Source organism: Sapajus apella, unplaced genomic scaffold (assembly GCF_009761245.1).
Source record: "Sapajus apella isolate SASKATOON/1434 unplaced genomic scaffold, GSC_monkey_1.0 scaffold210, whole genome shotgun sequence".
In the NCBI taxonomy this organism is placed as follows: domain Eukaryota; kingdom Metazoa; phylum Chordata; class Mammalia; order Primates; family Cebidae; genus Sapajus; species Sapajus apella.
In genome coordinates this window covers 245733-263512 of record NW_022437150.1, presented here as the reverse complement: position 1 = coordinate 263512, position 17780 = coordinate 245733, and the positions used below count along the sequence as shown (strand labels likewise).

The 17780-nt window shown below is 37.9% G+C and overlaps 2 protein-coding genes across 2 annotated transcripts in view; one reads left to right on the top strand and one right to left on the bottom strand.

The window, feature by feature from the left end:
• The window catches only part of LOC116544217, a 112709-nt gene extending 111023 nt beyond the window's left edge, over window positions 1–1686 (top strand). The window contains exon 4 of the transcript XR_004265860.1: window positions 1281–1686. The gene's annotated coding sequence lies outside the window, so the exon portion shown is untranslated. The remainder of the gene's footprint in view (window positions 1–1280) is intronic.
• Window positions 445–1457, bottom strand: LOC116544213 (putative olfactory receptor 2W6). The gene has a single exon (XM_032270399.1). It carries the CDS (start codon window positions 1440–1442, stop codon window positions 504–506), a length of 939 nt encoding a protein of 312 aa, XP_032126290.1. The 5' UTR covers window positions 1443–1457; the 3' UTR covers window positions 445–503.
• Window positions 1687–17780: the final 16094 nt, after the last annotated feature.

Genomic DNA, 17780 nt, shown 5'->3' with positions numbered 1-17780 from the left:
CCTTCCTTCCTTCCTTCCTTCCTTCCTTCCTTCCTTCCTTCCTTCCTCTCTCTCCCTCTCTCTTTTTCTTTCTGATAGAGTCTTACTCTGTTACCCAGGCTGAGTGCAGTGGCATGAATGTGGCTAACTGTAGCCTCAAATTCCCAGGTTCAAGCAATCCTCCTACCTTGGCCTCCTGAGTAGCTGGGACTATAGGCATGCACCACCATGCCCAGCTAACTTTTTAAATTCTTCACAGAGATGGGGGTCTCAGTATGTTGCTCACGTAAGTCTCAAATGCCTGGACTCAGGCAGCAATACTCCCACCTCCCAAAGTGTTGGGATTACAGGCGTGAGCCACTGCTCTCAGCCCATACTTTCTTGACCTAGCTAAACCATTGAATTCCCCATCTCATTAAATGTCTCTTCAGTCTGCAATGCCAAAACATTCCTTTATTTGCTAGGTCTAACAACATATATAGAAGATGGGTCAAAACACAATCCTAAAATTTAATCACCCCTTCCTATATTTCTGCACTCCGTTTCCCTAGCACCTTCTTCATGGCCTCTTTGACATCTTTATTTCTCAGTGCATAGATCAGGGGGTTAACACTGGGAGTGACAATTGTGTAGAAAAGGGTAAGAAACTTGCCCTGGTCCTGGGAATAAGCATCTGCTGGCTGGAGGTACATGTATATGATTGTACCATAGAAGAGAGAGACAACAATTAGATGGGAGCTGCAAGTGCTGAAGGCCTTCTGTCGCCCAGCAGCTGACTTGATCCTAAGCACTGCTCCTGCAATGTAACCGTAAGAAATGAGAGTGAGGATGAGTGGTGCCAGGATGATAAAGACTGCCAGGGCAAAAGCCAGTGCCTCCAGCGTCATGGTGTCTACACAGGCCATGCCAATTAGTGCTGGCATCTCACAGAGAAAGTGGTCGACCCGTCTGTGCCCACAGCGGGGTAGCATCAATGTCTGGGGTGCCATTATAAGAGAATTGCCAAAGCCACTCAACCATGCCCCTGAAGCCAGCTGTCCACAGAGACGTGGGTACATGATGACAGTGTAGTGCAGGGGTTTGCAGACTGCAGCGTAGCAGTCATATGCCATGACCGCCAGGAGGACACACTCTACCCCTCCCAGGGCCAGGACAAAGTACAGCTGGATGGCACAACCCACATAGCTGATGGTCTTATCTGGGCCCCAAAGGTTGTAGAGCATCTGAGGGATGGAGCCTGTGGTGAAACACATGTCCAGGAATGAGAGGTTTGCTAAAAAGAAATACATTGGTGTGTGCAGCCGGGAATCCAGAGCTGAAAGCAAGATGATGGTCATGTTGCCAAGAAGAGTCAGCAGATAAAAGACGAGGACAACCACAAAGAGGATCAGCTCTAGGTGGGGACGGTCAGAGAAGCCCACCAGGATGAAGCCTTCGAAAGAACTCGTATTACCCTTTTCCATCACCTGTGGCTACATATTACCTGTTGAGAGAAAGATGAGTGCCGGTGAGTAGCACAGATCTAGTCCTTCAAAAGTGAATGACTGGTAAAATAGTAGAATGGAAACTTCCTTGGATATGTGGGATGCTTAACCCAAAATTTTAATAGGTACAGATTAAATCATTATCTGGTCTGAGGAGCATAGTATTTGGGATGGTTTTTGTTTTTTTTTTTTTTTGGCTCCTGGCTGTGGTGTTTTACAAATTTTTTACCAGACTTTTTTTTTTTTTTTTTTTTTTTTTGGAGACAGAATCTCGCTCTGTCACCCTGGCTGGAGTGCAGTGGTGTGATCTCACTGTGGTGTGAGCTCACTGCAGCCAACCTCCACCTCCTGGATTCAAGTGATTCTTCTGTCTCAGCCTTCTGAGTAGCTGGGACTACAGGCATGTGCTACCATGCCCAGCTAATTTTTGTATTTTTAGTAGAGACAGGGTTTTACCATATTGGCCTGGCTGGTCTCAAGCTCTGGACTTGTGATCTCCCTGCCCGCCTCGGCCTCCCAAAGTACTGGGATTGCATCACTTTTTTCCAGTTAGGCAGGATGTAAAAAATTACTTTCAAAAGCTGAGAAATTAACACTCAGAATTTCCAATTTTTTAAAATGGAGAAGTAGCAAATTTTTCTAGCCATACCTGAACCCTGGATAGACGAAGTGGTTTGGGCTGGGCGTGGTCATTTGGGCTGGGTGTGGTGGTTCAAGCCTGTAATCCTAGCACTTTGGGAGGCCAAAGTGGGCGGATCACTTGAGGTCAGGAGTTCAAAATCAGCCTGGCCCACATGGTGAAACCCTATCTCTACTAAAAATACAAAAAAATTAGCTGAGTGTGCTTGTGGGCACTTGGAATCCCAGCTACTTGGGAGGCTCAGCAATTCTTATTATTGCTTGAACCCAGGAGGTGGAGGTTGCAGTGAGCTGAGATTGCATCACTGCACTCCAGCCTGCGTGACAGAGCCAGACCACAGTCTCAAAAAAAACAAAAAACAAAAAACACTTCATCTACTTGATTGTTAAAAAAAAAAAAAGAAAAAGAAAAAAAAATAGTGGTTTGTATCTCTGGATCAGAGAGCCAGGCTTGCTATTAGGTGAAATCTCATTCTAAGTATTGTCTCATCAATACTGGAAAACCTAGAGTCATACCTAAACTCAACAGGGTGCAAGTGATCAAGCAAAATTTTAGGAAGGAGATTGCTTCATTATTATTCACATATACCTCTCTGATCCTTTCATTTTATTTAGTGGGCATGACCCTGACATACATGTGTCAGACAAGACAGCAATGAAACGCTTACATCAACACCTCAGTATCCTCAGCCTATCCAAAGCCTCTGTGATAAAAGTATGTTTTACATCACCGAAGTGTATTTAAACCCTGGAATTGAGTGACTTTTCTGATGTTGGGAATGCTTTTGCATACAGATGGAAAAGACAGAAATGAGGCGATTCCCCAAACTCAATCCCAGTGGAACTAATATTCAGCATTTTATTCTCACAAAGAATCCACTTTGAATATTTTATTTAGCTGATTCCTATGATCTTATAGAACAAAAACGTTTTGTTCTTTACATTTTTAATTATTTGATGATGATTTTAGGTCTTAAGGTGAATGTACTATATAATGTTAATTAACTAAAGGCAGAGTCCCACTTACTAATATTTTTGAATATTTTTCAAACTAAGCAGTTAGTAAAAAGTAATAGCATTGTGACTCCTTAAAAGTGAATTTTCTGTATCTCTCAGTTATATAGAGGCTCAAAATAGGGTTCAAATCCACTGTTATAAGAATGCTTTGCCATAATTAAATCATGTTATGGCATGTGTTCACAACAACAGCTTTAAGATTTTATACATTAAAACTTTGACACTTAATTTAAGTCACCACAGTCTTTGCAGAACTGTGATTGGCAGTGACTGTCTCATTCCATAGTTATCATAATCAGCATTTTCCCTATGACTTGTATGTATGTGTATGAATGGTTATAGACCATAAAGTAGAATGTCATAAACCCAAGTTGTTTTATTTTTTTTTTCTTCTTTCTCAAATTAACCAGGGATTATTAAACTAGGATTATCCTCACAAATTTTTCATTCTAATTCAAAGCGGTTAAGCCATGTGTTCACTGCCTTTCTCCTTATATATTCACATCAATTCAATCATTACTCTTCCTTATCAAGCCTTTCATTTGTGAGGACTGCATTCCTGTGTTTATGGACTTTAAATAACTAATGCATAATTTCTTTGTGTGCCAGGAATATTATTTTAAATGATATGTGTATGTCTATTCATATTTGAATTCAGTAGAATGGCTTCTAAACACAGTGACATGAACGTTTTCTCACAAGAGCCATACATATTAACTATTTAATTAGTGATGCAGCTGGTAGATTCTGGCATTTAAATGTGTTACTATTGTTTTGGAAAACAAGACAAACTTGTCTTCTTGAATAACTTCTGTGTCCATGACCAGGTAATTTAAATTTCACAATATTTTTAAAAAACTGAACCAAATAATACTCCAATACCAACTATTGGCTAATTAGCTTATAAAGAACCAGAATGGGGATTTACTGCTTAGATAGTTTGGAGGAATGGATTATGAAGTCCCAGAGTTAAGAAACATGTGGACACACTTCATAGTTAGACAGGCTGCTCATTCTGTACCAAATGGAAAATGAGGTAAATTCAAAGTCATAAGAAACCCAGAAGAACATTTTATGTTTCTTTCATTGACTCTCCATGTTGGGGTTCAAAGTCCCAGTATCAATACTTACCACTCACAGTTACTGAGAGCTCATTATTCAACATACTCTCATGCAGTGCTGAACCACAGTTCATAATTTTAGTCTTAAGATTTTCCAGTTCAGTAGGTTCTACTTTCTAAATTTTTTTTTTGGTAAGAACTCCACTAATGAGCTCAAAAATTTCTCTCTAGCTTCCTCCCAACATTAATGATATTAAACTACAATCTATATAATTTGACCAAATCTATGTAAATAAAGTACATAGTCAGACCGTGAGGTATTGGCATAATACATGTAATTGTCCATGATTTTGGCCATAGCCTAAGGTTCTAGGGAAACCAGATCCTCAGGTAGTTTAGAGGCCGTGGTCACATTTCTTGCTACACAGGATCATTAACTTAACAAATATGACTGCGACCTCAGAAAAACGCCACTTCTGTGTTGCTTCTCTGCCTTGGGATTTCACTTGGAAGTCCAAATGGGATGACCAGAGTGCAGACAAGGAGAGGAGAAAGATGAAATTTAGAAAATCCAAAAGAATGGGAGAAAGACAAAGGGGTAATAGTACCTAGCAGAGCTGAATCTGAGTGGATGAAGAGAGAATGTTGATGAACACACAATAGTTATATCACCTGAGGTACAGCAATGAGGTACATCCACATACTCCACCTCCCAGCCCCAGATAAGGAGCAGCATGAGGGAAGCTGGAGGGTCTCCGATGTACACCGGTGTAGGAAACACTTAAAGACTCAAGCCTGAGAAAGAAGATCTCCTTACAGGTTTCCGAGTTGATAAGGGATTGGATACTTCCTTTTCTGAACACCCTATGGAGTAAAACTCCTTTTCAAAAACTCCCTTCACTAATTATCCCTAACAAAGTTTGGGAGAGTATATGGTCTCAGAGGAAATATCACTCTTCCCAGCACACACAGACACACACACAGGTTTGCACACACACACTGCAGATTCAACCAGGAGAGACAAGAGACAGTACTGAGTCTTCACTGAGTCTATTTTCATCATCAAGATCAGTACTTGGTAATAAGCATAAAGGTACCAAAAGTGGCCACTTTGTACTTAGTTGAGAGCAGAACCTAGAGTTACAGAAAAGATGTACCAGGATATACGTGTGCTTTTGTTTCTTTTTGTGGTCTATATGTATCCTCTACCACTTGCTTAGTACATGTACTGCAAAGAAGTGCTATTACTAAAGTGCTTTTACCATTTTGTTTACTTAAGATTAATTTTCTATGCAGTTTTAAGATCCTTAACAATAAAGTTTAACCTGAATAGTTTTCTATTTAAGACAAATATAGATATATCAAGAGGAGGGTGAATTAAAAAAAGAAAAAAGATTGATTTTTTACGTTTAAAATTAATACAAAAAATAGGCCAAAAATATTATAACAATTTTATCTCAGATTGCCAAATATGGTATAAAATTATTTTAAGAGAGTTAAAATCTGACTGACAAATGACATCAGCTAAGTCAGAATAAATTAAGAAGTTTTGGTTTTTAAAAAAGGTAGTAAACAATGGTATGCAATTGTTTCAGATCACTTGATTCTCTGTTATAGTCATAAGGTAAACAATACAGAAGCAACTGCATCTCAAAAGCATATGTTCTATATTTACCTATCAAAGACTTCTAAGGGAGATAAATTTTACATTTTACCTCTGCAGCCAAAGGTTTTAGTTAATGATACACATGAGCTGCATCATATAAATGCACTTTGTACATTTAAAATGTTATTTAAATTGTAATATTATGTGGTCTACTAACTTCAGTGACCATTTCCAGGTACTTTTGTCAATAGAACAGAAAATATCTGGTCATTACTATGTCAAATCTATGTTTTAAATATAAACATTATTAAAGTCATGTGGTCTTAATACCACGAACTGTACAAGTAGGGATAGTATATATTAGCTAGAAACAATGATAATATTATCATCTCCATTAGCTTATAAACAAATGACATACAACTATCTTTTTCTTTAAACAAAAATGCTGAAACACATAGATGTGTACTCAAAATTAATCAGTATTAATTCTGTATGCCAACAAACTTCTTGGCATGATCAGATGAACTATTCCACCTGAGAATTGCTTTCTATGCTTAGATTCAGTTTTTAGCTTGTATTACTATCTCTTAGCCTAATATTTTCTCTTGGAAACTAGGGGGAAATACCTAGAGAATTTGATGCTCTCAAGAATTTCCTATCTGAGATAATGAGTCCCTCTGAGAAGTGAAAGAGAGTTAACTTCATGGGTGCAGTTAACTCAAGAAGGGATATTGTTATTAAAGAAGCAAATTTAGAAGCAATATTTAAATTTATTTTTTTGCCAACTCACTTCTATCCCTTTCATTCACCCTTGGCCCACCACCATTCCTAACTCATTACAAATATATTTAAACTTGTAACTGATGGAAATATTATAGTCATGGAAAGCTGCTTTCTGTGAACTAAAATAATACAATCCAAAGGTTTTATGTGATTGCAAGAAGTACTTCCCAACATATTACCCTATGACTTAATATTTTGTAATATGACATCATAGAATGTCTTCAGGAAAAGAAATGAAAGCTACATCAGTCATCTTTTCTATCAGATGCAATTATGTTTAATCAAATTCTTTATTGCAATTTAATTACTATCATTATAGCTTTTGTGGAAGTGAAGAACAAATTATTTATAATAATTATATCACAATTATTTATAAAATTTGATGTCAAATGTCCATTATTTCTTCAAACTTTATTTTCCAAACCTGCTCTTTTTGATTTTCATCTCTCTGTGATTTGTCCAGTCAACAAGTCTTGAAACACCGCCATTTTCTTTAGTCATCTCTTTCCCTGAATGCTCATGTTCAATAAGTTTCTAAGTCTACGTATAACATCTCTTTCATAGCACCAACTAACTTTTTTGTTTCTATTTCTCTTGTCTAGCACAGTAGCTTACTAACTCTTGCATGATTTGTTATACTAACCTGTTCCTTTGTTCATCTCTAGTGTCTTGCTACCTCAAACCATCTTTCACTTTGCTACAAAAGGAGCCTTCCTAAAATATAGGTGCTGTCATGCCCATATTTAAAGTCCTGAAGTGACTCTGTCTAGAGAAATACATGTAAATTATTTAATACTGGTGTGGTTGTATACCAACTTCACATTTTCACCTCTATCTAAAGAGCACCTGTTTGTTTTATACTCCAAATGCATTAAACTACTGACCATTTTTCATAAACAATAAGAATTTAAATCATGTCTAGAATAAAGAGAAAGAAGAAGAATAGCCTTTGGAGAATGGCTTGAACTCTAGCTCAGAAAAAAAATCTCTGCAGGCTTAAAAATTAGGAAGGCTCATTTACTATCTCTAGAAAGAAAAATTGCTTTGAAGAGTTGTTGTGAAAGTTAAATAAGGTAAGAATTATTAAATATTTAGCATTGTCCCTGACATACAGTAGATCTTTGATAATTATAATTATTTCTTTAGTTATATCTCTTTCCTTATGACATTCTTTCAGATGAGGATGTTCATCTTATAAAAATAATACTAAAAGAATCAAGGCCCAGGTGAAAAATTCTTCCTGTTGCACTTGGCTATTGATATGGTGTGGCTCTGTCTTCCCCCAAATATCATCTTGAATTTCCAGGTGTTGTGGGAGGGACCCAGTGAGAGGTAACTGAATCATGGGGAGAGGTCTTTCCGATGCTGTTCTTGTGATAGTGAATAAGTCTCACAAGATCTGATGGTTTTAAAAATGGGAGTTTTCCTAAATAAGCTCTCTTTTGCCTGCTGCCACCCATGTAAGATGTGACTTGCTCCTCCTTGCCTTCCATCATGATTGTGAGGCCTCCTCAGTTATGTGGAACTGTAAGTCCATTAAACCTTTTTTTTTTGAAACAGAGTTTCACACTATTGCCTGGGCTGGAGTGTACTGGTGTGACCCCTCGGGTCACTGCAACCTTCACCTCTCAAATGCAAGTGATTCTCCTGCCTCAGCCCTCCCAAGTAGCTGGGATTACAGGTGCCTGCCACCACACCCAGCTAATTTTTTGTATTTTTAGTAGAGACGGGGCTTCACTATGTTGGCCAGGCTGTTCTCAAACTCTTGACCTTGTGGTCTGCCCGCCTGGGCCTCCTAAAGTGCTGTAATTACAGGCATGAGCCACTACACCGGCCTAAGCCTTTTTCTCCCCCCAATTCTTGACGATGTCTTTATCAGCAGCATGAAAATGGACTAATACAGCTATTCCTCCCTGTGTATTTGTCAGGATTCCAGAAGTTCTTTATTTGTAGTTTGACTTTAGCACTTATTTTAGTCTATATTGATTTCAGTTTATTTTAAAAATTTAGAGAGATGGACGATTAAGGAGTGAATTATTGATAAAAAAGAACAAAATTTACATAGAGAGAGAGGAAAAGAGAAATTTTAGAAGAATTTACCAAAATGAAAGAATCAGAATGCTTACTATGGTTGGTATGTGAGGAGATATGAAAGTAGGGGTAAAGGACAGTGAAGTGGGTGAAAATCCGCTTACTTGATCTACCTAAAGGAGAAACCCCTTTGGTGGAAAGTAGCGTCATCTAGTGTTCCTATTGTCTACTTACACAATATCTAGCATATAATAAAAAATTACTAGACACAAGAAGAGCAAGAAGACCGTATAATCAATAATCAAAAACTTTTAAAGAAATCCCTAGATGAGCCAGACTTTAAGGTTAGCAAACAAATATTTGATTATAACTATGATTATTTTGTTAGAGAAAAATATGGATAAAATACATAAACTTGTAGAGTTTTCACCAGAGAATTGAAATATACAAAAAGAAATAAAATATACATTCTAGAAATAAAAGGCAAAATAATGACAAATTACAATATCAGTCTGGCTTATACGCTATTGTTGGGAATGTAAATTAGTTCAGCCATAGTGGAAAGCAGTTTGCAGATTTTGCAAAGAACTTAAAACACAACAAACATTAAACCCAGCATCACCTTACTGGTTACGTATCCACAGGAAAATCATTCTACCAAAAAGGCACTTGCACTCATAAGTTCATTGCAGCACTGTTCACAATAGCAGAGACATGGACTCAACCTAGGTGCCAATCAAGAGTAGACTGGATAAAGAAAATGTAGTACATATACACCATGGAATTCTATGCAGCCATAAAAAACTTATGTCCTTAGCAGCAACATGGATGGAGCTGGAGGCCATTATCCTAAGCAAATTAATACAGGAATAGAAAACCAAATACAGCATGTTCATTGAGTATGCACAGATATAAAGATAGACACTGGGGATTACAAGGGAAGAGGGATGAAAGCAAGGGTTGAAAAACTAACTATTGGGCAGTACGCTCAATACCTGGATGACAAGATCTGTCAGACCCCCAAACCTCAGCGTTATGAAACATACCTATGTAACAAATCTACACATGTATCTCCTGAATCTAAGATAAAAGTTGACATTATTTTTAAAAATTTATAAACGTAATTCATTTTTCAAGGCAAAAAGAAAACAAAAGAAAAACCCAAACCCTGCAGTCTTTGTTCAACCTCATAAAATAGGAATTGTGACTGGAAGACAAATAAGTAGAAGAAACCTCAAACTGACAACAAGAAAGAAAAAAGAATAAAACAAATTATAAACATAATTATGTATAGATGTATACAAATAATTTAAGATACAGAAAGAGAAGTGAGAAAATACAAGGCATAAGCAAAACTTGAAGAGATAATGGCTAAGAATTTTTCAAAACCAATGAAAAACATCAGCCAACATATTCAAGAATCTCAGTAAATGTTAAAACGTAACAACAAAAGCATGATCCATAAAAGGAAAAAAATAAGTTAACCAACATGGCGAAAATTGAAAATGTTTTTTCTGTGAAAGACCCTGTTAAGAGCATAAAAAACCAGCTGGAGACAGGGAGAAAATATTTCCAAAACATGTGTCTTACAAAAGACTCCTAACTAGACTATATTTTAAAAACTGTCAAAACTCAACAGTGAAAACACAATCCAACTAGAAAATGGGTACGCCCAGCTAATTTTTGTATTATTAGCAGAGGTGGGGTTTTGCCATGTTGGCCAGGCTGGTCTTGAACTCCTGACCTCAACTGATCGACCTGCCTTGGCCTCCCAAATTGCTGGGATTACAGGTGTGAGCCACCACACTCAATCTATACTACCTTTCATATAAGAAAGAAGGACATGCAATAAACTATCCACATATCTGCCCCTTTATGCAAAAAGAAATACAGGAATGATAAACCAGAAACTAATGAGACTAGTTACCCACAGCGTTGGAGGAAGTGATGATATGGAAAAGAGTATTAAAAAAAAATGGGAGAATGAGTGGAATGGAAAGCCTGAGGGGGAGTGACGCTTCTCCAAGTACATATAACATTTTGTGTGTTCTTACTTTTATTGCCATAATAATGCTTCACATATTCAGTTTTAAATAAATAATTAAAGCCAACTAGAATGGGAGGTACCCAAAAGAAATACAGAGAGTAATAAATTAACCCACCTGTATTACAAATGAGCAAATGAAACGAAGTTAAAGAGGGTAAGGAAAAAAAAAAACTCACCTAATTAACTTTGGGAAAGAGTATCTTGACTATTTTTTAAGGATAGACTCATCTAAGGGTAAAGGAGACTAAGGAGATACAGCAACTAAATGCAAAAAAGAACTGGACACAAATATTGTAATCTAGTTAGTAAAATTGTTATTCCTAGGAGTATGGATTAGCAATTCTAAAGCTATTTGTGTATGAGAATTGAGCAAATAAGTAAATATATTATGGATAATGAGAGCCAGCTTTCCCACTGTCCAAGAAAGAAGATCCAAATAAGGAAGGGAGAGAGTTTATCCAAATAAACTCTGTGGCATTTGGATTGGTATTAGTATGAACTGTGGTCACACACACGCAGCTAGATACAGAACTAAAAATATGTGTGTGTATGTATATGTCAGTACGTCACATATATATGTATGTATATACATATTCCTCTCTCTCTCTCTCTCTCTCTCTCTTTCTTTCTGATGGAGTTTCACTCTTGTTGCCCAGGCTGGAGTACAGTGGTGTGATCTTAGCTCACTACAACCTCCACCTCCCAGGTTCAAGTGATTCTCCTGCCTCAGCCTCCTGAGTAGCTGGGATTACAGGCATCTGCCACCATGCCTAGCTAACTTGTATTAATAGTAGAGATGGGGTTTTGCTATGTTGGGAAGGCTGGTCTCAAACTCCTGAATTCAGGTGATTCACTCACCTTGGCCTCCCAAAGTGCTGGGATTACAGGTGTGAGCCATCGTGCCCAGCCTATATATACTATTTGTAAGCTCTGTTCATTGAGAGGGTCTAGAAACAATAACAAGTGAGTAGCAATGAGCACACCTAGTGCCAAGATCTTGATTTCTAAATATATTTTCCAGTAAAAGGAACCAGAGAGCCTTAGAAAAATTATTGATTCCAGGGCTGGGGAAGTAATAATCCAAGATGATGCTAGAACAGCTGGTGGTGACACAGAGTACAGAAGTTCTCAAATAGTGATGGGGGCATGTTATACATGAGTCAACTTGAAGGAGCTCCCAAAGGCCAAAACTAAGACAATTTTAGCGGCCAGGCGTGGTGGCTCAAGCCTGTAATCCCAGCACTTTGGGAGGCCTACGCGGGTGGATCACAAGGTCAAGAGATCGAGACCATCCTGGTCAACATGGTGAAACCCCGTCTCTACTAAAAATACAAAACATTAGCTGGGCATGGTGGCACGTGCCTGTAATCCCAGCTACTCGGGAGGCTGAGGCAGGAGAATTGCCTGAACCCGGGAGGCGGAGGTTGCGGTGAGCCGAGATCGTGCCATTGCACTCCAGCCTGGGTAACAAGAGTGAAACTCCGTCTCAAAAAAAAAGAGACAATTTTAACAGTAAGTTAAATAATGATAGTATTGGGACTACAAAAAATAGAATAAAATAAATACCCATGAGTCTATATGAGTTTAAATAAATGATTGAACAAATAGTAAATGGGGGAAAAATAACAGGTCTTCTTTACTGTAGAATTCCAATGAATAAATGTAGAATTAGTAATAGAAGCAGAAAATAGATGCTACAGAATAATTGTTACAGGCAAGAATCATTGATGATGCCAATATAAGTGGCAAAAATATGATGAAAAATATTTGCATAATCTCAAAATATTCCCTCACAAAAAATTATTAATTTAAAAAGGAAAAATGGCAATTTTATAGTGGAGAAACCTGGAAGAAATTATCTTAACCAAGTGTTCGAAGTAAACATCATAGAAACACAATAAAACGTCGTGAACCTCTTGATATGATGCACTAAAAAGGTGCCTCAACACTCCTGTAATGTTCTTGCCAAAAATGCATACCCTCAATGTATACAATAAGAATACATTAGACAAACCCAAATTGAAGATACTTCTATAAAATAATTGGCTGATAATCTTCAAAAGTGTCAAGATCATGGAAGACAGACTGAGGAACTGTCCCAGATTGGAGGAGGAGACTGAGGAGATATAGCAACTAAATGCAGTGTGGGGTCCTGGACGAGATCCTGGAATAGTAAAAGGACATCTGTGAAACAGTTTGCAATTTTTTCTCCTTTTTTTTAAGATGGAGACTCACTCCGTTACCCAGGCTGAAGCACAATGGCTTGAGCGTGGCTCTCTATAACCTCCACGTCCCTGGTTCAAGTGATTCTCCTGCCTCAGCCTCCTGAGTAGCTGGGATTACAGGAACGCACCACTGTGCCCAGCAAATTTTTGTATTTTTGGTAGAGACAGAGTGTCACCATGTTGGCTAGGCTGGTCTTAAACTCCCGATCTCATGTGATCCTCTTGCTCAGCTTCCCAAAGTGCTGGGATTACAGGTATGAGCCTCCGTGCCTAGCTCAGTTTGCAAAATTTTAATGGTGTTTTATTAATGGTAATTTCCTGTGCTTTGATAATTATACTATGATTATGTAAGATATCAACATTAGGGGAAACTAACTGAAGGGTCCAAATGACTTCTCTATACTATTTTTGTAACTTTGTTTTAAGTCTAAAATTATTTCAAAATAAAAAGCTAACAGAATCAATAAAATACATTCAGAGCAATTCATTTAAAGAGTTTTGCATTTAAATATGCATATATATGTGTATATCTCTATATACATATATCTATAATCTGTATTTCTTAAGACAATTAAGAACGTGAGGTGTTCTTTTTTAAATTTTATTTAGCCGTGAGCCCGAAGACCTGAATGTCCTTTTTTTAAAGCAGTAATTTATGATTTTTCTATTTCTCTCAGTTGATCATTATTTTGCTAAAGAAGGTGTGGCTTTGCTGCAAAAATCTGGTAGTCTCAGCTAAGATACTTCTCTTAAGGCATGCGCGGCTTCCATATAGCATTCCAATCTACTTCAGACAGATCAAGCACCTTTGGGTTTTCTTGGGTATGACAACTGAAAGCCACAATTGCTCACCTATAGATGTACAGGTTCAAGATCTTGCTTTTGCTTTCAGCCACACATAAAGCTTATAGTCTCATGAGTTGATTCGTAAACAGATAGAAGCAGAACATTTAAATACAGTTAATTTCTTCTCCAAAGTTGAAATTTAGCTCACTTAGTTTATTAGTTCCCCATGGCAGCGTTTACAAATTGCCACACACTTGGTGACTTAAAACTACGTAACTGTACTATCTTACAGTTCTGGAGATCAAAAGATCAACATCTGTTTCAGTGGGCTAAAATCAAGTGCCAGGTGTCAAGGTGATCTATTAGGATAACAAGCCAAACTCAAAGTAACAATCAATTAAAATTGCCACCTTATGAAGCTTACAATGATCCACGTCATTCACCAGTCTCATTTTGTTTTGTGCTCAGGCTATATAGATAATGCAACTGGAGGGCAATACATCTTTCAAGTCTTTAACAGAAACATTATTCTCTGATACCTCCCCGGAAGGGAGATTCTATTTGGTCAACTATTGAGTGTGGAGATTTGTGGCAGTCAATGATACATATTGTTTTCACCTAAATTCATTTCATGTGGCCCTTGGAATTCGTAAATGCAGTCTATGGTCATTTCCTCTGATTTTCAGTGTTCACCTTTTCCTTTGCTAGGCAGAGAGGAATTTATCCAGGCAGGGTCGGAGCTGAGGCAGTACTGGGTTGCCATATTGGAAAGGCTTGGCCAATCTCTTGTTAGTCCTTTAGGGCTTTCAACTGAAAGACTAGTATGTTTGCCAGGGTTCATTCTCTGGGTTAGTCATGAACTCAACTTTGATTCCTCAGTACCATAAGACAGTTGAAAATCCAGCTGTGTTTTTCAGAGGTTTTTGACATAGCTGTTTAAACGTTCCTCCTTACATAAAAATGTTTCAAACACCTAAGAGAAAACTGCTTTGTATCAGGATCTCAACCGATGTTGATGTTGCGTTACTTTAGCTCTGAAAAAATAGCAAATTTCTGGACTTCTCCCCTGTTTCCTACTAATGGGCCTTTTACCGGTTTCATGCTTGTATCCAGAATTAGCAAATTACACCAGGTGTGGTAGTTCATGCCTGTAATCCCAACTCTCAGGGAGGAAAAGGTGGGAGGATACCTTGAGCCCAGGAGTACAAGACCTGCCTGGGCAATATAGCACGATCCTATTCTCCAGAAAAAGTGGAGAGGGCAGATACAAACAAAAACCAAGTGTAACTCCCCTCAGAATCAGCACATTCCCCAAAGGAAAAAGCAACTTCAGCTCAACTTTATAGTTCTTCACTACGTGGAATATGAACTTTTTTGTCTTTTTGCTTCAATGGCTCTGTGATCGGTTACACAAATGTTATTTATTTATTTATTTATTTAGAGATGGAGTCTCACTCTGTCGCCCAGGTTGAAATGCAGTGGTGCAATCTCGGCTTACTGCAACCTCCACCTCCCAGGTTCAAGCAATTCTCCTGCCTCAGCCTCCCAAGTAGCTGGGACTACAGGTGCGTGCCAGTACAGTCAGTTAAAATTATTGTATTTTTAGTAGAAATGGGCTTCGCCATGTTGGCCAGGCTAGTCTTGAAGTCTGACCTCCGGTGATTTGCCTGCCTCTGCCTCTCAGTATGCTGGGATTACAGCATGAGCCACCACACCTGGCCGATAAGACTTCTAAAAACTATTCTATCTTGCCTGAAAGCAGAATTCATAATCTGGGTTCCAGTTAAATTTGTAATAAACGTTGCAGATTTTGCCACTGTGGGTCGCTTCATAGGCAGTGTCACAGGTAGATTCCCCATGAAACCAATGTAGCATAATTTCATAGCTTATCACTTGCGTAGGCCCCTTCCAAGACCTGGGGGTGGTGGTGGTGGGGTCCTAGCCAGTGTTCTTATAAACATATGATTTTGTAAAATTTGTAAAAATGTATTTTATCCATAATTCACTGGGGGCACTCTTCTTTCCATTCCAACTTCCCTCTGTCATAGTTCTCATGTCAACTGTCAATGAAATGGCTGTGAGAATTTTCATCATCTGGCTAAGAGAGAGTGTATTAGAGTTATAATTATGTGGGTAAAGTCATTTATACGGATAAGTTGTTAGCCCTCCTGGTGTAGGAATGGTTTCTAGGAATACTCAGACTTTTGACACTGCCTATTGACCCTGCCAACTCAGCAGCATCATGATCTAAGGCACAGAGCCTGAATATGAAGAGCCCTGATGAGGTCAGGTGCCACGCTCCTGCATTGTGAAGGCAGTGGACAGCGTTTCTGCTCATCAAAAGATACTGTTAGGAAAATAGGTAGGCAAGGCACAGACTGGGAGAAAATAACTTGCATATCTGACAAAAGACTTGTAGCCAGAAAATATTTATATGTAATTACTCTTACAAATAAATGATCAAAAGACAAACCATCCTATTTTTTAAGTGGGCAAAGGTTTACATTGACACAAGATGATAAGATTCATATTAAGGAAAATATTAGGGAAAGTCGTAAGATTATAGTCTCAAACTGGTGGTGATCAGCGTCTCAATAAGAGAAGATATATGGTCAATAAGCACATACAGTAGGGCTCACTGTTATTAGCAAATAGTGGAATGCATGTTAAACCATAATGACAAATATCTGCACACCCACTAGATTGGATAAAATTAAAAACACAGGCAACATAAAATGTTGGCAAGGATATGAAGCAACCAGAACTCTCAAACCACAGCTGGTGTAAGTGGTATCTCTACATGGGAAAATTATTTGGAAGATTGTAATATAGCAGTTATACACCTTGCTATCTACCCAAGAAGAAGGAAAACACATGTCCACAATAGAGATTATACAGGAATGTTCACACTAGTCCCCTTAATAATAACCCCAAACAGGAAACAATAAAAATATTGATCAGCAGAAGAATGAATACACAAATTATGGTGTATTAATGCCATGAAATTATTCTTGGCAATAAAAAGGAAAAAACTACTGATAGATGCAATAATGTGGATGAATTCAAAAACATTATACTCAGTTGAAGAATCCAGAGAAAAAAGTTTACATACTATACGACTTCATGCATAAGAAGTTCCAGCCTAAGGGAAGAGTGCAGTGTTCATACTGAGTACCCAACATGTGTGAAGATATCAGGACTCAAATGAGATGGGCTGTGTGGTAGTGACACTGGTTGCATACAGAGGATTGAGGAAATAAGTAAATATATTCAGAAGCCAGGTTTCTTCTGGTTAGATAAAGAAGGTATAGGTAGGAAAAGTAAGAATTGCATAAACCTTGTGAATTAGATTGAAATTGAAGGTATAACTGTGGACTCATGGTATTTAATATATGTAGATAAGTTACGGTGTGTCTGTGAGTATGTGTGGGTATAAAATAATAATGAGCCCACCATGTTCCTAGATCAGGTTTCTAATTACCCTTCTCCACTGAAACAAATTAGGGTTCTTGGCATAAACAGCTGATTTTAGGCACCTCTTGTGCTTAAAGTAAGGAAGTGCCTATACAGTGAAGGAAAAATAACAAAAGGATGCAGGAGCTGGCCTGCAGAGGTTCCCAATAGCCGAACCTGGAAAAACTTGAGCATAAAAATGAAGACAGCAATAGATTACAAACAACTGAATGCAATAGAAAGCCATTAGTCCCTACTGCTTTAAAGTTGTAAATAAGTAAGTCGGCATTTTGTAGAATATAAACTAATAAATACAGAGGAATCGTAGAATTAGAAAATCATCATCATTTCATAAACATAATAATTGATTCCGGTATGAATAAATGAAATGCTAAATCTGAGGGTAAAATTTCAATAAGAAACACGATGTCTACATGGTTTCAAAGTAAGTCTCTGCAAGATACAGCTCAGTTAATAAATACAAAACTTATTAATTTTATAGCAGATAAATTTAGCAGACACTTCATAAACCAGGTAATAAAAGTCAAAATCTCAGTTGGGCGCAGTAGCTGACGCCTATAATCCCAGCACTTTGGGAAGTCGAGGTGGGTGGATCATGAGGTCAAGAGATTGAGACCATCCTGGGCAACATGGTGAAACTCTCTACTA